A 23,677-nucleotide genomic window follows, 5' to 3' on the forward strand; every position below is an offset into this window, starting at 1 on the left:
ATCGTGCAGACGATGCCAACGCCCTCACCAAAATGGCGGCTCCCAACCTCCTACTCTTGCTGTTTATACCCTCTATACACACGTTATATATAAGTATCTACATTTGTGTTCACCATAGCGAACCACTAAGCTGGTATGGTGAGTGCAGTCAATAAAAGGTGGCCACACACAGTCAGAAGACAACGCCACCACCCTCCCTCCCACAGCATTACTCCTCCCTCCATGGAGCATAGTGCTAAATATCACCACAATCCTGCTATTATCAGAACCCTGGTCAGTTTTATCACAGTCCGGGGTCTTCTGTAATAATATCATCGCTACATAATAGCATGAACAAGTATATTATGGCATTTTTAGGTGATGCTGTGGTCACAAGCTGAATAGCAGTGCTGTGAGTTCATGCTGCGTGCGTCAGGCTTGGTTGCTCACTCAATACTGAGCCCAATAACACCCGGGAGTTTGGCCCATGATTTTTTTAAAAAATGGCGTCTGTTTACAAGAGCCCTGATGAAGGTGTGGTGAACCCCGTGTATCCGCGGGCCGTTTAAATCTTGCGTAGTACTCCAAAGCATCATATGATGCGATGCGCAATTTAAGGGTTAAGTCCAGAGGCAGGGGGTTTGGAGGACGGTTCAACCCTGGTTCCTAACGTGGAGGATCCCAAGGCTGGGAAGGAGTTGACTTGGGGGAACTTGAGACCAGTTTGACCCCACTTGTGTGTTGGTACCCTTGGCACAGGGGAGGAGAGATTGTTACAGGGGGAGGGGTTTCTTATTCCCTTCTCCCTGTACGAGTTTCATACGAGTTTGGCTCCTCCCTGGATTTAGTTCCGGGTTCCCTTTGGTTCCTCGGTTCCCTCTTTACGGAGGTTTTTGGCTTCCCACATCCTGCTTAGAGAAATGCAGGAGGCCATTGTGGCTTGCCTCCTGCAAGACCCGGATTACGCCTCGATAATAGATCCTTTTTCCTTCGAGTTTGTCTCCTCTTTTCCTTACTGGGTTCGTTTACGAGGTGCCGGAGTCTTCCTGGCTGGCAAACTGCCCTTTCTTTTCGTTGGGGGCGTAGCATGCGTTCTATTGGACCCGTATGCTTGAGTGGCAGGAGTCAACTATGGTTTACCTGGTTTACCTGGGGGGTGAGTTGGAGCACCTCAATGTGTGCTTGTTTGTCCCTGTGCTTCCTCGCGATGTCGGCCAGGTACAGCTTCAGGTGCAGGTTCCCTACCTTTCAGTGTCCCTGGTAGCTGAGGATTTGCACGCCCATTGGGATTTGGATTCGGTCTTGCAATTATTTTCTCTGCTCCAGCTGTCTTTGGACTGGCTTGAGGAGGAGTCAGAGGAGCTGGGTTCCGGCCCAGCATCTGGTGTGCTTGCCTCTGCGGCTCGGCCGTCGTCTGTCTTGTTGAAATTGTTTGCGCCAATTCCAAAGGAAGCGGTGTCTCTGGTTTATGCTTCTCGCCTTGCGTGCCGACAGGTGGTGCTTGTCCACTCTTTGGAATCAGCTTGGGCCCTTGGGCTCTAAGCTTTTCGTCCCCATTTTGTCGGTTGCTGTTTGCAGAGTCTGTGGTGGTGCATTTTCTGTAGACGGCTTTGTCTAGTTGCCGGCCTATCTCAGATTTGTTGGTCCTCGGTGGGGGGGGGGATTGGAGTCCTGCCCGGAAGGGTTGTGCCAAGGCTCGGGGTTCCTTCGGTCGATGTAAGCCAGTAGTGCCAGATTCGGGGCAGGCCCCTCCTGCGGAGCAGTCAGTGTCTAGTCAGCACAGTGATTTCTAAGCATCTGTCGGGCTCTCGTAAGGGTCCTCGGCTTTTGGCGGTTCAACCTGTTGACAGGGCTATGGGGGAAAAGCTCACGCTGTTTGCTCTCACCTGGTCCCATGATTAATTGGCATTTCGTTTGGTTTCTTCCAGCCTGCAATGGCATTGGGTGGGTGGCTCCTCCTTAGGGAAGTTCGGGGCTGGCAGGGTAGGTCTCTTTCCCTGCACTCAGTTGGGTCATCCTGGAGTGGGTATGCTTGGGCATGGTCGAAACGACGGCGTCCCTCAGGTGGGTTTCCCGCCTGTTTCCAGTTCCAAAACAGGACTGTGCGGATTTGAGGTTCATTCTGGACTTGTCCCGTCTGAACCCCTGGATTTCTTGCCCCACCTTTCGGATGAGCACTCTCTCTCAGGTCTGGCTGCGTTTGGAGCTGGGTGCTTGAATGGTGTCCCTGGACTTCAGGGATACACGTCCCACTTCATGCGGGGTTCAGGGACTGGCTCGGTTTTGTCATGGGGCGGTATGCTTACAGCTTTCGTTTCTTCCATTTGGCTTGAATCTGGAGCCTCACATATTTACATGCCTTACCCAGGTCGTTATGGCCCTTTGTGTCTGTTTGAGGTTCGGGTTCTGGCTTACCTTGACAAGTAACTGGTCTGGGCTTCCAGCCAGTCCACATGTCTGCTCGCCAGAGATTTGGTTCTTTCCCAGCTTGCTGGGTTCGGGTTCTTGGTGAACTGGAGGACGTTCTATTTGGTTCTCTCTCAGGTTCGGACTTGGCTGGGTCTTGTGTGGAACTCTTGGACTGCTTCCTTGTGTCTCCCTCCAACGGCATTGCTGTAGCCGCAGTCCCACCTTCGGCTGTTTTTGGAGGGTACCCGCGTCACTCGTCAGTTGCTCGAGCAGCTGTGCAGAAGTCTGAACTTCGCTATGCTGGTCTACCTGTCGGGTCGAATCTGGCTTCGGCGGCTGTTCTAGTTCCTTGGGGGACGTTCCTTCTGCTACTCTCTTGCCTTGCGTCAGCTGCTGCATCACCTGTTTCCTCTACAGGTTTTTCGGGGTTCAGTGCCGTGGCGCCTACCCATGCCCTCGCTCGATGTGTTCACAAATGCATCGTCTCTTGGCTGGGGCTTTGTGACCAGTGCTCACCAGGCTGTTTGGGTTTGGTGGGGTCTGTCCTTCCATCGGGCTCACAGCATGGTCTGGGAGTTTGTTGCGGTGTGGCTTTCGCTTCAGAGGATTTGTCGCTCTGCAGATCGACAATTCGTATCAATTTGGACTGCTCCTGGATAGTTCATTGCCTGAACCTGGGGGTTTGATGCAGTCCTTGGCTCTTTGGGGCTGGGCGCTTCGAGTGACTAGTCTGCTGAGTTCTCGGGATTTGGCTCTCCTGGCAGTTCATATCCAGGGGGATGTCTAATGCCTTGGCAGATGGTCTTTCCTGTTTCATTTCCCTGTCCATGAAGTGGACGGTCGACAACTCTTCATTCCTTTGGCTCTGCCAGACATTTGGGCGCCCGGAGGTGGACCTCTTCATGTCGGCCTGGTCGAGGCGTCTCCTGGTATATGTGGTGCCCTTCCCGGACTGCGAGGTCATCAGGGTCGATGCCTTTCGGCTGAACTGGTTGAGGTGGGGATGCCTGTACCGCTTCCCCCCGGTTTGGTTGTTGCTCCAGGTCCTACATGGCTCGCTTGGAGATGTACCAGGGGAGAGTAGTGCTGTTGGCCTTTTGGTGGCCAGCCCAGGCTTGGTTTCAGGCACTGCTTGCTTGGTGTTCAAACTTGAGGGTCTTTCTACGACTCCGCCTCTTTCAGCAGATTGGACTTGACTGGTACGTGGCTGGTTCGGTCTTCTACTTCACGATTTGTGTCTGGTCTATTTGATGCCGGTTTATCACCACCTGTATGGTGATCAGGTGACTTCATTGAGTGTGTGCTCTTGCGAATTTCGTCTCGGCGGCAGTATGAAGTTTCCTGGTGGTCCTTTTGTGACTTTTTGTCACTTCGTAGGCTGTCTTCGATTTCTGGTCGGGTTGTTTTGTCCTTTCTCTCTCGGTAGTTTCAGGACCGTCATCTTAGGCAGAATACTGTTGCCTCATATCATGCAGCGCTAGCGGAGTTGCTCCATCTTACGTCCGGAGTGGATGTCACATCTGTTCCTTTCCGCAATCTTTTTCGGGGATTGTTTCACCTCTGGCTTGCTCATGTCCCACCTGAGCTGTCTTGGTCATTGGACTGCATGCTCTTTTTTTTCTCTCTCCTTCTCAGTTTGTGGTGGCCCCCATCCCCCCACCCTCAGTTCAGGACTTTTTCTAAGGCTTTTTCTTGTTGGCATTATTTTCTGGGGGTCGGGGAACTTCATGCTCTCCTCCGGCGCAGGGAGTTTCCTGCTCTTTCTTCGGTCGTGGTGGTTGTTTTGTTCGTTTGCAGCAGTCTTTTCTAGCGTAGAATGAGACTGCTGCTCTCCGGAGAGGTCCTTGGGTTGTTTTATACTTGGTTGGTTTGACCGGGGGGTGCATCTTTTTGTGTCCGTTTGCAGCTCTTTGCTGTTACTTGTGGCAGGTGACGCGCTTTGGGTTGACCCAGTTTCCCTTCTTCCCTGTTCTAGGGCGTGCGTCTCTGAGGTCGTTTGCAGTATTATTTGGTCCTGCTAGCCAGCCAGCCAGCCAGCCAGCCAGCCAGCCAGCCAGCCAGCCAGCCATGACTAGACCCAGCCATGGGTCTATCCCCATGCCCATGACATTTCTAAGTTTGCAGCTTTGGCTGCTGTTTTTTGTAATATGTCTTGGGCTGACATTCAAGCTCGGGGCTTATGGAGGTTGAACAGGGTCCTGGCCGCACGATACCTTGTTAATGTTCCTGGCCCTTCTCAGGCGTGTGTAGCCTTGAGTCGCAGGTTGCAGCCAGTTGTCTCGACTGTGGTGTTTATATATATAGTGACACCTTGGCTTTCGAATGCCCGTATTTATGAACTTTTCGGGTTACGAGCTCAATTTCTTCATAAAATTTGAATTGGGTTACGAGCTTTGCCTTGGGTAATGTAGTTTGTTGATAAGCGAATGGGTGACCCAGCACGAAGTCCCTGGTGGCACGGTCGCCCACGCCTCAGTTTACCAGTGCCTCTTGGTTGGTGATGACTGCATTTGAATTCTTTGTAAAGAATTTAATTGTTTTTTGGCTTTTTGGAGTTTTGAACATAAAAGTAATTACTGTATTACATATCACACCATAGGTAACAAGAAAGTCAGTGGTAAGGTTAAACCTAAGAAAATACATGTTAGGATGACCATAGAGGAAAAACAAGAGATCATTCGTAAACATGAAAATGGTACACGGTTTGTTGAACTAGCTAGTCAGCACAAGAAATCTATATCAACGATATGCACTATAATTGCTAAGAAAAAGGACATTATGAGTGCTAAAGTGGCAAAAGGCGTATCAACAATCACGAAACCAAGAACACAAACACTTGAGGATATTGAATTTTTTTTATTTATTTGGATACTCTAGGAGGAGTTAGCAGGAAGACGAGGCAGTACAGAATGTCCCTTCCTCAACAATTAAAAAGTGGTGTAGATTATGGAATGAAATGCAAACTCTTGTTGAAACAACTCGCCCAGAGCAAGCTGTTGTAGGCCGTTGTCTTAACCTTTTTAACCCTTAAACCGCGCAATATGTATATAGACGATTGAGGCTCTAGCACACAATTTTAAATTCCCTGCGAGGAATAGGGGCAGCTATAGTCCAGCCACGACCAATAGTTAACAGATGCCACCTAGAAAAATAAATTGTGGACAACATTCCAGTACATTCATTCCAATTGTGGGAGTACATACACACAAGGTATACTAGGTGAGTACACACACACACACACGCGTACGCACGTGGAAAAATGCTAACATAGTTCCAATCTACAAAAGTGGAAGCAGGGAAGACCCCCTTAATTATAGACCGGTATCATTGACAAGTGTAATAGTCAAAATATTGGAAAAAATAATTAAAACCATATGGGTAGAACACCTGGAGAGAAATGATATAATATCAGACAGACAGTATGGTTTTCGATCTGGAAGATCCTGTGTATCGAATTTACTCAGTTTCTATGATCGAGCCACAGAGATATTACAGGAAAGAGATGGTTGGGTTGACTGCATCTATCTGGAACTAAAAATGGCTTTCGACAGAGTTCCACATAAGAGGTTGTTCTGGAAACTGAAAAAAAAATGTAGGAGTGACAGGTAAGCTTCTAACATGGATGAAAAATTTTCTGACTGATAGAAAAATGAGGGCAGTAATCAGAGGCAATGTATCAGAATGGAGAAATGTCACAAGTGGAGTACCACAGGGTTCAGTTCTTGCACCAGTGATGTTTATTGTCTACATAAATGATCTACCAGTTGGTATACAGAATTATATGAACATGTTTGCTGATGATACTAAGATAATAGGAAGGATAAGAAACTTAGATGATTGTCATGCCCTTCAAGAAAACCTGGACAAAATAAGTATATGGAGCACCACTTGGCAAATGGAATTTAATGTTAATAAATGTCATGTTATGGAATGTGGAATAGGAGAACATAGACCCCACACAACCTATATATTATGTGAGAAATCTTTAAAGAATTCTGATAAAGAAAGAGATGTAGGGGTGGTTCTAGATAGAAAACTATCACCTGAGGACCACATAAAGAATATTGTGCAAGGAGCCTATGTGATGCTTTCTAACTTCAGAATTGCATTTAAATACATGGATGGCGATATACTAAAGAAATTGTTCATGACTTTTGTTAGGCCAAAGCTAGAATATGCAGCAGTTGTGTGCTGCCCATATCTTAAGAAGCACATCAACAAACTGGAAAAGGTGCAAAGACATGCTACTAAGTGGCTCCCAGAACTGAAGGGCAAGAGCTACGAGGAGAGGTTAGAAGCATTAAATATGCCAAAACTAGAAGACAGAAGAAAAAGAGGTGATATGATCACTATGTACAAAATAGTAACAGGAATTGATAAAATCGACAGGGAAGATTTCCCGAGACCTGGAACTTCAAGAACAAGAGGTCATAGATTTAAACTAGCTAAACACAGATGCCGTAGAAATATAAGAAAATTCACCTTCGCAAATAGTGGTAGACGGTTGGAACAAGTTAAGTGAGAAGGTGGTGGAGGCCAAGACCGTCAGTACAGTATCCACTCAATTTAACGGCCTCTTTTATACCGATCTGCCGGTATTAACGACCGGTTTGGGAGACCGGTATCTGGAGCCTGCTATACCGGTCTGCGGTCGATATTACCGACGGTCTGTCGGCATTGGGTTTGTTGTGGCATCAGCGTCCCCTCACATAGCGACCAGGCCACCGACCTGGATCGTCCAGAGTCATATATTACATCTTAATTTTCTTTTAAAATGATTCACTTTAATTAAGAAAATTGTAAATTATTATTAATAAAATATTTTGAAACAGTTTTTATTAAGCAAAAGTCTGTGTTTTCTTATTAAATACCTTTTATAGTATAGGCACTAGGTATTTTTTTTCCCACGGACCTAAAATGTACTCCGCCGGGCCATGTGTTCCCATTGTTTACAGTACTGTGAACTCGCGCGGCTAGCTTCAATTGTGAAGGATATTACTGTACTGTAATTGTGATCTTCTTTTTAATTTACAAAAATGCCAAAAGTTACCCAAAGGAAGCGCCTGACGGTTGCACAGAAGCTGGAGTTAATTAAGAAACTTGATAAAGGATATTCTCATGCACGAGCAGCAGCAGAGTTTAACATCGGGAAAAGTACAGTAAGTGACATCAAGAAACAGAAGGTTTCTCTATTAAAATATGCCTGAAAATAAGTGTACATACAGTATGTACCCTGTATACAATATAAACAATATAAAACAAGCGCTGCAGAGGATGACGTAATCTTCACAGCTTCGTAATCTTCAGCTTCATTAAAAGTAAGTCAATTTACCAATTTTATTATAGTATTACAAGATATTAATTGTTTTTTTTCAACAAAAGCTACATATTAGTCTCTGCAAATGTATATTCTATCGTCAGCAGAGAATAGGTGAGCTCAAAATATTTCGTCTTGGCTAGCTCTCAGTGACAAGGCTCGATCGCCATTGTTATGGCATGGCCGCCACAGCCTGTGTTGTAACATTAAAAGCAAGTCAATTTACCAATTTTATTTATTTATTTATTTATTTATGCATATACAAGAATGTACATAAGGAATGTGAGGATACAAATATGGTAATTACAGTCTTGTAAAGCCACTAGCACGCGCAGCGTTTCGGGCAGGTCCTTAATCTAAGAAAATTTTAAGGAGGTAAATACTTGCAAAATTTATAGACAAAAAAATGATAACAGATTACATGAAATGAAAAAAAGAAGATGAGAGAAAATTGTAGGTACAGTATATTAAAGCACATAGGTAGCTAAGATTGATTGCAATGACAGCTTGAATGGTAGTTGACAAAAATTGGTAGGCACAATACAGCAGAAACAATATAAGATTGATTGCAATGACAGCTTGAATGGTAGTTGACAAAAATTGGTAGTCACAATACAGCATATGGCTAGCACATAAAAGAAGACAGCAATGAACACAATGATAAGGTTGTTTGATATTACATAAAAATTAGGAGATTGGGTAACACTAGGTACAGAGCAAATTTAAAGCTCAGTGTAGGAAACTAAGATGAAGAAGTTAGGTACTTTTTGGTTTTGCTTTTAAATAAGGCAAAAGTTTTACAGTTTTTCAATTCACTAGGGAGTGAGTTCCATAGACTAGGTCCCTTAATTTGCATAGAGTGTTTACACAGATTAAGTTTGACCCTGGGGATATCAGAGATATTTATTTCTGGTGTGGTGATGTTCCGAACCATAATGGAATCTGACCCATATATCAATCAGGTCAACCCATGTGTTGCGTTTCCAAAAGGGTCGCCCATGTTAGAATCGGTAAATGCCCTAGTAATATTGTTGAAAACATCTTAATAACTTAATAACTTAATTTATTATAGTATTACAAGATATTAATTGTTTTTTTTCAACAAAAGCTACATATTAGTCTCTGCAAATGTATATTCTATCATCAGCAGAGAATAGGTGAGCTCAAAATATTTCGTCTTGGCCAGCTCTCAGTGACAAGGCTCGATCGCCATTGTTATGGCATGGCCGCCACAGCCTGTGTTGTAACATTAAAAATACATTACCTGCACTGTTCAGGGTAAATCAAAACACATCTCTAAAATATTATTGAGAAAATATTTACTTGCTGATTGATACATGAAATATTTTGCAATACAAAGGAATGAATCAATTTTTTCCCACCCATCTGGGCTTGATCAGACCGTGTTCACACATCATCCATGCAGCAGCCAACAACTGGCTTAATCGTCGGTGTGGCACTAAATTGGAATGCAATTACACAATGAACTTTATTCAATTTTAGTTATACAGTATAAAATATATCCTACCTGAATGTTACTTGAAAAATTACCCAACCCGACTTAACTTCGGAAATAACGGAGCTCTGGAAATAACGACTAGGGCTCAGCCCCATATAGGCCGTTAAATTGAGTGGATACTTAGTTTCAAAGCGTTATATGACAAAGAGTGCTGGGAAGACGGGACACCACGAGCGGAGCTCTCATCCTGTAACTACACTTAGGTAATTACACACAACAATGCCCACCTATCAGTGGGCATTGGGGACATACACACACACACACATTTGATTGACTAAAATAAAATGTGTGTGTGTGTGTGTGTGTCCCCAATGCCCACTGATAGGTGGGCATTGTTGTGTGTGTGTGTACTCACCTAGTATACCATGTGTGTGTATGTTGTATGTTTTGTGTGTGTGTGTGTAATTACCTTAGTGTAGTTACAGGATGAGAGCAACGCTCGTGTTGTCCCGTCTTCCCAGCACTCTGTCATATAACGCTTTGAAACTACTGACGGTCTTGGCCTCCACCACCTTCTCACTTAACTTGTTCCAACCGTCTACCACTCTATTTGCGAAGGTGAATTTTCTTATATTTCTTCGGCATCTGTGTTTAGCTAGTTTAAATCTATGACCTCTTGTTCTTGAAGTGCCAGGTCTCAGGAAATCTTCCCTGTCGATTTTATCAATTCCTGTTACTATTTTGTATGTAGTGATCATATCACCTCTTTTTCTTCTGTCTTCTAGTTTTGGCATGTTTAATGCTTCTAACCTCTCCTCGTAGCTCTTACCCTTCAGTTCTGGGAGCCACTTAGTAGCTTGTCTTTGCACCTTTTCCAGTTTGTTGATGTGCTTCTTAAGATATGGGCACCACACAACAGCTGCATATTCTAGCTTTGGCCTAACAAAAGTCATGAACAATTTCTTTAGTATATCGCCATCCATGTATTTAAATGCAATTCTGAAGTTAGAAGCATAGCATAGGCTCCTTGCACAATATTCTTTATGTGGTCCTCAGGTGATAGTTTTCTATCTAGAACCACCCCTAGATCTCTTTCTTTATCAGAATTCTTTAAAGATTTCTCACATAATATATAGGTTGTGTGGGGTCTATGTTCTCCTATTCCACATTCCATAACATGACATTTATTAACATTAAATTCCATTTGCCAAGTGATGCTCCATCTACTTATTTTGTCCAGGTCTTCTTGAAGGGCATGACAATCATCTAAATTTCTTATCCTTCCTATTATCTTAGCATCATCAGCAAACATGTTCATATAATTCTGTATACCAACTGGTAGATCATTTATGTACACAATAAACATCACTGGTGCAAGAACTGAACCCTGTGGTACTCCACTTGTGACATTTCTCCATTCCGATACATTGCCTCTGATTACTGCCCTCATTTTTCTATCAGTCAGAAAATTTTTCATCCATGATAGAAGCTTACATGTCACCCCTCCAATATTTTCCAGTTTCCAGAACAACCTCTTATGTGGAACTCTGTCGAAAGCCTTTTTTAGGTCCAGATAGATGCAGTCAACCCAACCATCTCTTTCCTGTAATATCTCTGTGGCTCGATCATAGAAACTGAGTAAATTCGATACACAGGATCTTCCAGATCGAAAACCATACTGTCTGTCTGATATTATATCATTTCTCTCTAGGTGTTCTACCCATTTAGTTTTAATTAGTTTTTCCAATACTTTCACTATTAACTTGTCAATGATACAGGTCTATAATTGAGGGGGTCTTCCCTGCTGCCACTTTTGTAGATTGGAACTATGTTAGCCTGTTTCCACACGTCTGCTACGATTCCTGTACACAGGGATGCCTGAAAGATCAGGTGAAGTGGAATGCTGAGCTCAGATGCACATTCTCTCAGAACCAAAACGTTTCTGTCCTGCGCGGGACTTGAGCCCGGGACCATTCCATTGTGAACCAACTGCGCTGATCACTGCACTTCCCTACCTGTGTGTGTGTGTGCGCGCGCGCCTGTGGGTGTTGAAGGTCAAAAGACCCCTAGCAGCTTAAGGATTAACTGCACTGTGATGCCTCACTGCAGACAAATGTTACAATGTAGAGAAAAACACATCTGTTTGGAAAGGTTTTTAGTGAGAAAAACATGAAGTGAGCCACAAGCAGGTGCTAGTGGTATGCAGGCAAAATTGCTAGTGTGTGTACCCCAGAGAAGTCATCACTTCTTGATATATTGAAAGGGGGACTCCCCTTCTAAACACTAACACCTTTCCTCCTCCCCCCTCTCCTCACCGTCTTCCATTTGCCAACAAGTCATCAATAAAAGTAAGCTGTTACTTGTACGTACAATAGTGCATATGGTTATTTCATCGGTTAATTTGATCAGTTGATTTATTGGCAAATAAAGATTTTACACTGTTAAGAGTAAGTTAATAGCCAAAGATGGAATTTATTTAGTTCAATATTTACAGTGTCATTCAGAATAAGATGATTAGGACTGGAGAAAATGAAGGTTGTGTTATCAGTAAATAAAATTGGCTTGAGATGTTGAGAGACATTCAGAAGGTCACAAATGTAAATGTGACATAATAGTTGAGAGTTGTCAGCAAGATAGCTCCAGGGAACCACCGGGCCTCGCCCAAAAAGATTGGTTTCATTACATTCGGTGCTTGTTTTTGTTTTAACTTTAGGAGAAAGCTTTAATAACAATAATAATTATAACTAATATTAAAATATAGTATTATAGATACAGGTATAAATAAAAATGTTTACAATTATTTTGATAAACAATAACCCAGTTTCATATTCCCAGGTTGATTTGCGAAGACCGTGGAGGACAAGTGGAATTGCTAATGACCTGCCCATATCCATTAGGGAAATTCTTATTTTTTTGGAGTATGCTGTATATATTAATAAATCTCCAGAAGACATGGTGAGTTTGGAATTACTTCTGTAATTACTCATAAATTGCTTTTTACTCATACATTAACCCTCAAACCGCGCATATCATATATAAATGATATCAGTGACAAAACCGTAACCGCGCACATCATTTATATATGATTTCGTGTCTAGCGCTATAATTTAAACTCCCCGCCTGGGATAGGGGCAGCTATAGTACAGCCACGACCGATAGTTGCCAGATGCCACCTAGAAAAAAAAATCCAGGCCAACATTCTTGGGTGTTACAGCGTCAGTATTGAGCAAGCCACCAAGGCTGGTGCACGCAGCACGAGCTCACAGCACCGCTGTTCAGCTTGTGACCACAGCATCGCCTACAAATACCATAATATATATGATACTGCTATTATTTAGCAGTGATAGTATTACTGAAGCCCCCTGACTGTGATAAAACTGACCAGGATTCTGATAATAGCAGGATTGTGGTGATATTTAGCGCTGTGCTCCATGGAGGGAGGAGTAAGGCTGTGCGAGGGAGGGTTGTGGCGTCGTCTTCTGACTGTGTGTGGCCACCATTTATTGACTGCACTCACCATACCAGCTTAGTGGTTCGATATGGTGAACACAAATGTAGATACTTATATATAACGTGTGTATAGCGTGTGATAACAGCGAGAGGAGTAGGTTGGGAGCCGCCATTTTGGTGAGGGAAGAGCGTCGTCTGCACGTCTTGGCATTGTGTTTACTGATGGCCACTATGGTCTTTGGGCACCATACCAGCTTATTTGTTCAGGTATGGTGAATAAAACAAGTAGATACTTATATATAATATGTGTATATAGCGTAATAACACCACAAACAATATTGTTGAAGGACAAATATTAGTGCGTCTGGCCTTGAGGGCGGCCGCCGATCAGCTGACTGTGAGTAGCTACGTCTTTGTGGCCTTTACTCACCATACAAGCTTAGATGTACAGTTATGGTGAACAAAACATGTAAATACGTATATATAACGTCTGTGTATAGTGAATAAATACAGAAAGAGTATTGTAGGAGGTGAATGAGGGTGAGTGAGGTGGTGTTGAGGGAGGGAGTGGCAGTGAGTGGCTCGCTGGTGTTTGGCGGTCACTCCTCGTTGCTTTTTGACTCACAAGACCAACTTAGTAGTTCGTTATGGTGTACAAAACATGCAAATACTTATATATAACCTGTGTATATAGTGTAACAACAGCAAAACTATTTGTTTATTGTTTTATGAACATAATAATTGAATCACTAATATGCACACCATAATTTTGAGTACAGCGATGGTTCACACATTTTATAATATAAATATACCACAATTCACTGTATGGAATAATATTTCTGCAAAAAACTAAGAAAAAATCAATCAGAGACATTGAAATAATTAGGTAATAATATATTTGTGGCAACTGCCGTCTGACAGCTCGGGCGGAGTAGACCTCGTCTGGCGAAGGCTCTGTCAACGCCCCTTTTTTGCCACACTTCCCTACCCTATTGCGGCTAAAATATGCCACCTACGATTTTTTTGGTATTTTTTCCGTGATCAGGGAACAAAAATGAACACTTCTATAAGGCGAAAGAATTTTTTGGAATTATTTTTTATGTTGCGCCTGTGGGTATGAATTCCATTTGGGCCCCTAGCGGTTTGAGGGTTAACCCTTAAATGGCGCATGGCTATATACTGATTGACACCCACAGGCAAAAAAAAAAAAAAAAAAAAAAAAAATCTTTTTAATCTGTTAAGTTGTGTTCCCTGATCACGGGGAAAAAAAAAATCAATTGTACTTACCGGCGATGTAATTGAGCCGATAATATGGATGATGACGTCACAGTTTGCATGTTCACTCATGCACGGTGCGTCCCGGAGACGTCGTGCGCGGTCTTCAAGCAGCCACAGTTGCCACGAATTTATTTTCGCGTCATTATTTACAGTGTTTACGCATGTATTCTTTGCAATATTAGTCACTAATTATGTTGCACATAATGTTACTTGACAGTTATTGTCAATATATGTTGCACACATTGAGTATACACATGTGCACACAAACGTTTTCTATTATGGCATTATATTATGTACAGTAATCACAATGTTCATTATTTTATATGTATATTATTAAATATGACCGAAAAAGTAAGATTAATAATTCTAACATGAATTTTCTCGATCTTTCTTACGTTTCTTTTCACAGTTGATGGTAATTCAAAAATCAATTCTCCAAAATTCATTTTTATTTCTAGTCTGACGCGACACTTGAGCGCGTTTCGTAAAACTTATTACATTTTCAAAGACTTTAGTTTACACACACACACACACACACACAACTTTAACTGAATAGAGCTTAAACATCTTCGAGTTTTTTATACCTACATTTGGGTGAGGTGACATGTTACAATAGTTTTGGATGAGGTGAAAATAAACTTTTAACACAAGACAGAACACGAAATAATGGGTATTAAAGGTAGGTAACTGCAGAAGGCCTATTTTTATTGGCCCATATTTCTTGATGCTTCTATATTGGAGCGGAGTCTTGAAATGGGTAGAATATAGTTGTGCATTAATTGGCTGTTGATTGCTGGTGTTGACTTCTTGATGTGTAGTGCCTCGCAGACGTCAAGCCGCCTGCTATTACTGTATCTATCGATGATTTCTGTGTTTGCTAAGATTTCTCTGGTGATGGTTTGGTTGTGGGAAGAGACTATATGTTCCTTAATGGAGCCCTGTTGCTTGATATGTACTATTTTATATGTACACACTAGCACACACTATGTACAGATTTTTGCACTATTATTGCACATTTAGAAGTCATGGAGTGTGTGGTAGTCGTTGAAGCTGTCGACAGCACACAATGCAACTCCACACCCTTCACACCATGTTTGCACCATTTTATGTTTTTGCTCTCTTCGTTTTGTTGTTTTACATACTACGCATGCACGTTGGCCTATTGCACGCTTTCCACCTGCTGGCAAATTCTTTATTCTGTGTTGCTGAAAGGCATCTATGTGAGCGAGCCTGGGTGTTGCAGCATGCTGCAACACTGGGTTCATGATTGGTCTTCGTATGCCAGGGACTTCTTGACCAAACTTTGCTAATAACTGTGTTGCAAATGTAAAAGCAAATGTACGGAAAATAGGTTTACGTCCAGTTTTCACCAAGTACAAATTATAGCAGTTCAACATTGTTGGGATCGAACTGTCGACAACCCAACACATTTAATTTAGGTTTATTCTGAGTGTTTATCCTTGGCTTCGTTGTCCCATAACGGGGTACATGAATCTGAACAGGTGTCAGCCTCAGCCGGACCTGTTGTCAGGTGCGACACACTTTGTGCTGAGGTCTGACAAAGGACAAGAAAATAAGATGGTATAAAACTTCATCATGGATATATTGTGATATATCTCTAATCACCTTATATACAATATTTTACATGTATAAATATATGTGTGCATTGTACACAAGTACAGTTAAATATATATATATAGAGAGAGATACTACGACCATGCTACGGTCGTCTCTTGTCGGATTGATCTTCCCACTTATAAATCATCTACTTTCCTGCAATTTGTACCGCTATCAGGAAAATCAGCGCGTTACCTCCACGCCGACCTCTAAATCTCAAAGCTGTTATCTTCCATAACTTTCAAGAACGTCGACCATGCCTCGAGGTCCTCTTCCTTCATGAGGGTGGAGCACACTAACAGTTGGGTCCGTTGGTCACACATCCAAACGCGACGACAGCCTGTTGACTCAATGGAGGGGAGTAGATGTCTCTGTGTCTCCACATGCTCCGGCCAGCACACGTTACCTCGCCCGGTGGTTCTGATTGGCTAACAAATTCCCGCCACCGGACGAACCATACCGTGCTGACTGTTAACGACCTCCATGGTTGTTAACCTCGTTCTTCCTGTAATAATTAATGTATGACTTAAATAATCGTGCCTTTGTGCGATGAAATCACACGATACGATATATCGTAACACTCCTCCCCCCCTTAAAAGAGTGTTATTTCGGAGCATCCACACTAATTTCCTCTACCGAATGTAGCATTATTCCTTTTTCGTCCATCCTACAAAGATTCAACTCATTCTAGTAATGACATGTCTTATCAGACATACCTTATCATTTTTGTAGACATGGTTCCGTACCTACTGACCACTGATCTTTGGCGTACAGGATCTCCTTTGCCTCCGACTGCACACAAAATCTGTTTTAACAACAAATTATCTTTAAGTATATATAAAAAATACATATGTACATTTTCTGAACACACCGCTTTGGACAGTGTGGCTGATGCAAAAGTACTTTCCTGAAGTCTACCGTCCTTCATCACTTCACTATTTTCTTTTCTAAAACGTTTTATTTCACACTTTCTACTGTTTTCTTTATACCATACTACGGGATAATGCGTCAGCCATTACGTTTTCCTTTCCTTTAATGTGTACTATATTTAAGTTATAGTCTTGTAATATTAGAGCCCACCTGGTTAGGCGTTGGTTGGTATTCTTCATTTTATTTAAAAATACGAGCGGGTTATGATCTGTGAAGACCGTAACAGATCCTATGCCCGCTCCCACGTATACCTCAAAATGCTGTAGCGCCATCACTAAGGCTAAGGTTTCCTTTTCAACGGTACTGCCCTTTGGTTAGGTAAAAATTTCCTAGAGAAATAGGACACTGGTTTACAAGTTCCATTTTGGTCCCGAGTCAAAACAGCGCCCGCACCTACATCACTTGCATCGACAAAGAGGGAAAATGGCTTCTGAAAATCTGGTGAAACCAATACAGGGGCTTCTGTTAGCAATGATTTCGTTTTATTAAATGATTCTTGACAGGCTTCGTCCCACTGCCACTTCTTATGTTTCGCTAAAAGTCCTGTTAATGGTGCTGCAATGGTTGCAAAATTTCTGCAGAATTTTCTATTGTACCCCACCATGCCTAGGTACCTGAGTAAATCTCTTCTCCCTCTAGGCACAGGGTACTTATCTATGGCTTCAACTTTTTGTCTGACAGGGGCAACCTCCCCTTGTCCTACAATGTATCCAAGATATTGCAATTTTGCTTTGCCAAATTCACTTTTTGGGAGATTAATAGTCAAATTTACCTCTTCCAATTTATCAAACAACTCTTTTAGTTGATGAAGGTGTTCTTCCCACGAGTGTGAATACACTATGATGTCATCAATATAAACTGTACAACCTACCATCCCTTGTAGGATTTTATTCATAGCTCTCTGAAAACAACTTCAACTATTTTACATACCGAATGGTAGTACTTTATATTGATAAAGACCGTCAGGTGTCACGAAGGCAGAGATTCTCTTGGCACTCTCTGAGAGGGGCATCTGATAGTACCCTTTCAAAAGGTCAATTTTAGATACGAATTGGGCTGGGCGTGTCCTATTTGGTCAATACAATCCTCAATTCGAGGAATTGGGTACGAATCTGCGATAGTGACCGAATTCACCTTTCTGTAATCCGTGCACAACCTATGTGTGCCATCTGGCTTTTTCACCAGTAGACAAGGTGAGCTCCAATCACTATCGCTCAATTCTGCCAGATCGTTATCCAATAGATATTTTACCTCAGGTCGCATAATTTCTCTCTTTTTCAGGATTTATTCTATACGGATGTTGCTTTATTGGTCGAGCTCCTCCTACATTTACCTCGTGCGTAATTTCGCGGTGCCGTCGCTGTACGTCAGAGAATAGTGATAGGTATTTCATGAGAATCTCTATGTCCTGCCTCCTTTGATCATCTAAGTATGTCAAGTGTGCATTCATCTCTCGTAACCACTGAGAATTAGAAATTCGGGCTCCATCTGCTCTTTCTAGCCTCTTATGGTTTAATTCCGTAAACTCATTGGAAACTGTGCACATTACAGCAGTGTCTAGTTGCCCATCCTCATCTCCATCCCAATACCTTTTCATTAAGTTTACGTGACATGTCTGGGATTTTCTCGGTCTGTCAGGCATGTGTATTACGTACGTTAAATCACCAAGTTTCTTCTTGACCATATAGGGTCCACAAAATTTTGAATCATTTACCGTCCCTTTTACAGGTAGATAGACCAATACCTTATCACCTGCATTAAAGCTTCTCTTTCTGGGGGGAGCCCCGTCGGCTCCCCGGAGCTTTACCGGCTGATATGCTAATGTCAGACTTTGGCATCAGTCATGTGTATGGAGTTCTAGGGCCTACCGGGGACCACGAGCCAGAACCTGGCCCCCTCAGAGAGGCAAGGGGAGCAATGGCCTATAGAAACCCCCGTGTGGTTGGAAGCATTCTATGTCTGCCATCGACCGGGTCAAGCATCCAGAAAGGTAAGCATTCCAAAACAAACCCCTATTCTGGTGAAAATTGCTACCTAAGCCGAACTAGTGGATAGAACTCTTCAACAGAAAACAAGGAAACTAGTATGACGTCATACGTCACCACGCCGCTGTCTGCGCAGCTCCCCCCTCCCCGGGAGGGGGAAAGGGGAGCCCCAGACCTCCCACGCCGGCTATCCACCCATCAGTTCTTCGGCTGATGCTATAGGCAATGGTTATGTGCTCTGGCTCCAGTGGTTGTTTCAGCACTGTACCTAGAGTGTGGTGTCTGTTTTCTAGGTGGTGCGTGAGCCAGGAGTGATTCTTCAGTACTCGGGCTGCATGCGCTTAGGGTTCCCTTCCCTAGGTGCCCTGTAAGTACTGCCCTTGGGGCTTGGGGCCACCTTCCACAAGTTCCTTGGGTCCTGCCCCTGCTTGGCCGTTTACTGCTTGGTTTTCGGCCGCTCTTTGTGTGCTCGGGTGTTCTGTCTCCCTTGTTCGCCTTAGAGTAAGGGGCAGTGTTTGCACTGGTGGGGTGCAGGGTACTGTGCAGCTTGTCTTTACCAATCATAGCGGCCGGCTCTGTTCCGCTTGGGTACGCTGTCCTCTTGCGGGGTTTTCTTTTTCTTTTTGTTTATCTACCTGGTGGGGTGGTCTGCCTTCGTTCTTGCCCCTTGTGTCCCTTGTGTTCTGAGTATTTTCTGGTGGTACCCCTGCTAGGTCCCCGTGAGTGTACACGTCCCGGGGGTTCAGCTCTTAGAAAGTTGTTTGGTAGCTTTGGGTGCCGGTTAGCAGTACCCTGCCTGGGATTACCCGAGCGCGAGTCCTCTTAAAGTAAACGCTCGGGACCCTGGAAAACCCCTGGGGGCGCGCGGGTCCAATGGATGTGACCCCAGAGTCCCCCCCCTCGCTTCCAGCGAGTTTGAGGGTTGCTCTCACCCTTTGTCTCTGGGTGACTCTCTGTTTTGCCTCCGTCTGCTGCCTGTGGGGTCAGTGACAGCTTCGACCTGGAGTCCTGCGAGTTTGGTTGCTCGTTGTGGCTCGGTTACCCAGTTGTGCTAACAAAGCGGGTGCGGGCAGCAGGGGCGTTGCACTTGAGCCTTGGTGGTGGCAACGTTCTCGTGGTTTCCTCCCCGGGAGCCCCGGGGCTGCCCCGTTGTAGTTCGTTTTGGGACTTGGGGGGTGTTGGTTGCTTCGGTTCCATCCACGCCCCTTTGTCTTTCCCCTGGTTCACCCTTCCTGCCTGCATCCGGTTCCTTACCGTCTGTAGGTTCGGGGCGGGGTTTTTGGTGTTGAGACTCGGGCAGTCTCGGGGAATTCCCCTTCCGGGGTAGTAACGGGGGCATTTGAGCCTGTTCCTCCAGCCGTGTTGTATGAGTCTGCCAGTGGGCTCCCTTCCTTAGTGTTTTCACGGCTGCCCCGGTTTTCTGGTACGGCCGGGGCTTTGGGGGAACGGCTCGGCCCCGGGGCCTGTCGTGTAGGTTCCCGGGGCTGGGGAGGGGCTGACTTGGGGGGGGCCTTGGCCCCGTTAGACCCCGTGGGGGTTTTTATCCCCCTCTAGGCGGGGCTTGTGGTTACGCGGAGTGGGGTCTTTCCTCCCCACTCGCCGTACGTGCTGTTGGACGTCGGCCCCTCCCCGGGCTCGGTTCCTTGGCCTTTGAGATGGTTGGTTCCGTCCTGTGGGTGGATGTTTCCTCCCACCCCTTTTTTGGACGGTGTTTTTGTCATGTTTCCCCGTTCGATGGGGTTCTGCGTGACTTCTGATCTCGGGTGCGCCTGCGCCTTTGTGTGCCTTCGGGACTAGTGTTGGCTTCTGTGTTCTCGAGGTTTTTCGCTACTTCCCGCGTTATTGGAACGTCTGTCGGCTCCTCGTACTTGTCGCCCTGTTGGCTACTTGTCGCCCTGTTGGGCTACTTGTCGCCCTGTTGGGCTACTTGTCGCCCTGTTGGGCTACTTGTCGCCCTGTTGGGCTACTTGTCGCCCTGTTGGGCTACTTGTCGCCCTGTTGGGCTACTTGTCGCCCTGTTGGGCTACTTGTCGCCCTGTTGGGCTACTTGTCGCCCTGTTGGGCTACTTGTCGCCCTGTTGGGCTACTTGTCGCCCGGTTGGGCTACTTGTCGCCCGGTTGGGCTACTTGTCGCCCGGTTGGGCTACTTGTCGCCCGGTTGGGCTACTTGTCGCCCGGTTGGGCTACTTGTCGCCCGGTTGGGCTACTTGTCGCCCGGTTGGGCTACTTGTCGCCCGGTTGGGCTACTTGTCGCCCGGTTGGGCTACTTGTCGCTCGGTTGGGCTACTTGTCGCCTGGTTGGCCTACTTGTCGCCCAGTTAGGTTCCTTTTTGGGCTCTTTGCTTCTTTGGCCGGTTTTATTGTTCCTGCTTCCTCTTTTGGCTACTTTTCTCGTGCAGTAGTCCTGGCTGGCGGCTTCCCGCAGGGAGGGTGTGCGGTTCGGCCAGCGTGTTATGCGCATGCGCCGTGGAGTTTGTTTTGGTCTGGGCGGTGTTTCAGTGCTGGTGTTTTGCGCCCTTTTTTGCTACAGTGCTTCGCCTCTCGTTCTTCTCCCTGGCTGCGGTATGTGCCCCTTCACGCCGGGGGTGTCCTGGTTCCCAGTTGTGGGGAGGACACCGCGGTTTTCCCTGTGTCATGGGTATGGACTGCCTCCTTCGCCTCTCCCTGCTCTCCTGCGGGTCCGGCAGGGTCCGGCTCTGGCGTCTTCACCTGGCGGTGCTCCCAAGTTCTTCTGGGCACGGTTGAGTCGTCAAGTTCGTGCCACCATTCGCCAGGCGAGTTTCTGCGGTCTGGCGTCTTTTGGCCGGGCGCTGGATGCGGCGGTGTTTATATACCTGTCTTTATTTAGGTATATTTTTGTACGACTGAGACCGTTCGCACACCAGTGCCTGTCCCTTTATCACCCCCTTCCTGTCCCCCTCATGTGCATGTCCAACCCATGCTGGAGTCATTCAGGGGACCCTTCTTTTTTAATGTTGTGAGGTGTGGAGGTTGTAGGGTTGGTTCTGTACTCACCTGGTAAGGCTCCTGGCTGTGCTTGCAGGATTTGAGCTCTGGCTCTTGGGTCCCGCCTATCTGGTAGAACTTGCGGGATAGTACCAGTGGAGTGCAGTGGTGCTATTGGCACCTTTGGGGAACACTGTATTACCATCAGAGGTCTGTGCTTGTTACACGACCTACTTGTGAGCATAAGCCTTCTTGCTGGTTCGTCCGTGGACTTCCAGGGCGCACTGGCCTGTTTTCGTATGGCAGTTCCGGCCCGTCCTGGTTGTGGAGGTATGTGGGCCGGTGGACTACTCCTAGTAGCTGCCTGGTGGGCCATCCTCTGGCCGGTCTAGCCTGACCTTGGGCCAGGCTTCAGGTGTAAAAGAGCTCCCAGTACCTCATCCAGCAGGTATCGAGCGGGGTTTCTCCGCCGTCAGTCGCCTGGTGCAGGTTTCTGGGCCTGCAGGGTTTTGTCGTGTCTCCGTTGGCCCTGTCTGGGGTCTGCCTGCTCCGTTCTCTGCCTTTGCAGAGGGGAGTTGCTATTTACGTGTTGCAGTGGTGCCTGTTGCTGCTGCTGCACGTGTGCATTGGTACCGTGTTTCACGGTGGCGTGTCCTTGTTCCTGTGTCCGGTTGTGGAGTGGCACTTTGCTGCCGTTTTGTGCCTGGGGATTGCGTGGGGTTTTTGTCCCCGCCTGCTTGTCCACCCCTGGTTGTTCTCATGGGGTTTTTTGTGCTTCTGCTCTTTCTTCCTGCCTCCTCTGCAGCAGGGATGTTCTGCGTGTGTTCTTAGGCGTTGGTCAGCCTGTGTCCTGTGATGTGCTTCTTTGTCTCGGTCTATTGCAGTTGTTCGTGCCCCTTGGTTCGGGTCCTGTTCTGGCGGCGACCTGTCCGCCTTCTTTGGTTTCCTAGCTTGCCCTGCCGTTTTTTTTTTTTTTTTTTTTTTTGGGGGGGGGGGGGGTCTTGCGATGTCTCGCGTCGGACCCGTCGTTTCTGAACTCCTGGCGGGCTTGCATGCTTTGGGGAGTTTTTCTGTTCGGCAGACGTTCCATCTCCTTGTGCCGCCTGGGTTTCGGTGGTCGCGCCCGAGATCTTCTCGCGGCTCCGCCTTTTTCCTGGGCTCGGAGGGGCCTTGTCGGGACTGCTTATCTTCTGCCTCGTGGTCTCGCCTCCGGTTGGTGGTCGGGTGGCTTCGTGGTAGGTGTCCCACCTGCGTGCTTCTCTTGGCGGCAGTATGGGGTATTTTGGCGGTCTTTCCTTTTCCTGTCCCTTCTTAGGTGGTTACTCTTGTTAGCTTGGTTTACTCTCGGCTTGGTTTTCTAGTGGGGGTTGGGGGCCGTCGTCTTGCCACATACTGTCGCCTCTTTTCGTGCGGCGCAGGCGGAGCCGCTTCAGCTTGCTTTCGGTCTTGGTGTTGCTTCTGCACCGTTAGTCAGCTGTCTTGTGCGTCGTTTCACCTCCGGCCTGTTCGTGCGCCGCTTGCACCATCCTGGTCTCTGGTCAGCGTGCTCCGTCTTCTCCTCGGTTGGTAGTGCCCCTTCGGTTCCGGTGTGTTTTTTCGTCGGCTCTTTCCTTTGGGCCTTTGCCTCTGGGGGTCGGTTCGCTGAGTTTTCTTGCTCCTTCGGTTTTAGCATTTTGGTTGTTTGGTGGCAGCAGTCTCCATCTTTTCTGGCGCGGGGTGGGGCTGCTGCATTCTGGAGGGGTCCAGGGTTTGTTGGTGCTTCGTTGGTCGGGCCGGGGGTGTGTCGTTTGTGTTCAGTGGCGGCCCTCCGCTGTTGTTTGCGTGCCACGGCGTTTGGGTCCGAAACGCGTTTTGCGTTGATCCGGTTCTGTTCTTCCCGGTTCGCGGGTGATAGTGTCCCGGGTGGTCAGCCGTGTTCTTGCGGCTAAGCTGCCTGTGTTCTTCCCTCATGCCTGTGGCGTTCGTGGCTTTGCTGCTCTCGCTGCCGTCTGGGCGACGTGGCCTTGCGGTCTTTCGGGCATGGATTTTTGGTGTTCGTGCAGGAGCCTTGCTGCTCGTGGTTCTCGTGTTGTTCCCGGGATTTTCGGGGCTGTGGCGCCTTGGGTTGGCGTTTGCTGCCGGTTGTCTCGCCTCCTTGGGGGGTGCGTGGTGTCCGCCTCCCGGTTCTGTCCCTTTGACCTTCCTCTGTGGGTAGTTAGCTCCGGGGAGCCAACAGGGCTCCCCCCAGAAAACCAGCGTTGAATGTAATGAAACGCCATTTTCTGGGCGAGACCCGGAGGCTCCCTGGCAACCCTCCCTCCCTCCGGT

At 46.2% G+C, this 23,677-nt stretch overlaps 1 protein-coding gene across 2 annotated transcripts in view; it reads left to right on the forward strand.

Moving 5' to 3' along the window:
- Positions 1-23,677, forward strand: part of LOC123755724 (RING finger protein 17) — a 928,112-nt gene that overhangs the window by 571,375 nt on the left and 333,060 nt on the right. For both annotated transcript variants that reach the window (XM_045738465.2, XM_069300037.1), the window contains one exon: positions 12,000-12,119. In XM_045738465.2, the coding sequence (XP_045594421.2) occupies positions 12,000-12,119 (120 nt within the window). The remainder of the gene's footprint in view (positions 1-11,999; positions 12,120-23,677) is intronic.

Source organism: Procambarus clarkii, chromosome 43 (genome assembly GCF_040958095.1).
Source record: "Procambarus clarkii isolate CNS0578487 chromosome 43, FALCON_Pclarkii_2.0, whole genome shotgun sequence".
In the NCBI taxonomy this organism is placed as follows: domain Eukaryota; kingdom Metazoa; phylum Arthropoda; class Malacostraca; order Decapoda; family Cambaridae; genus Procambarus; species Procambarus clarkii.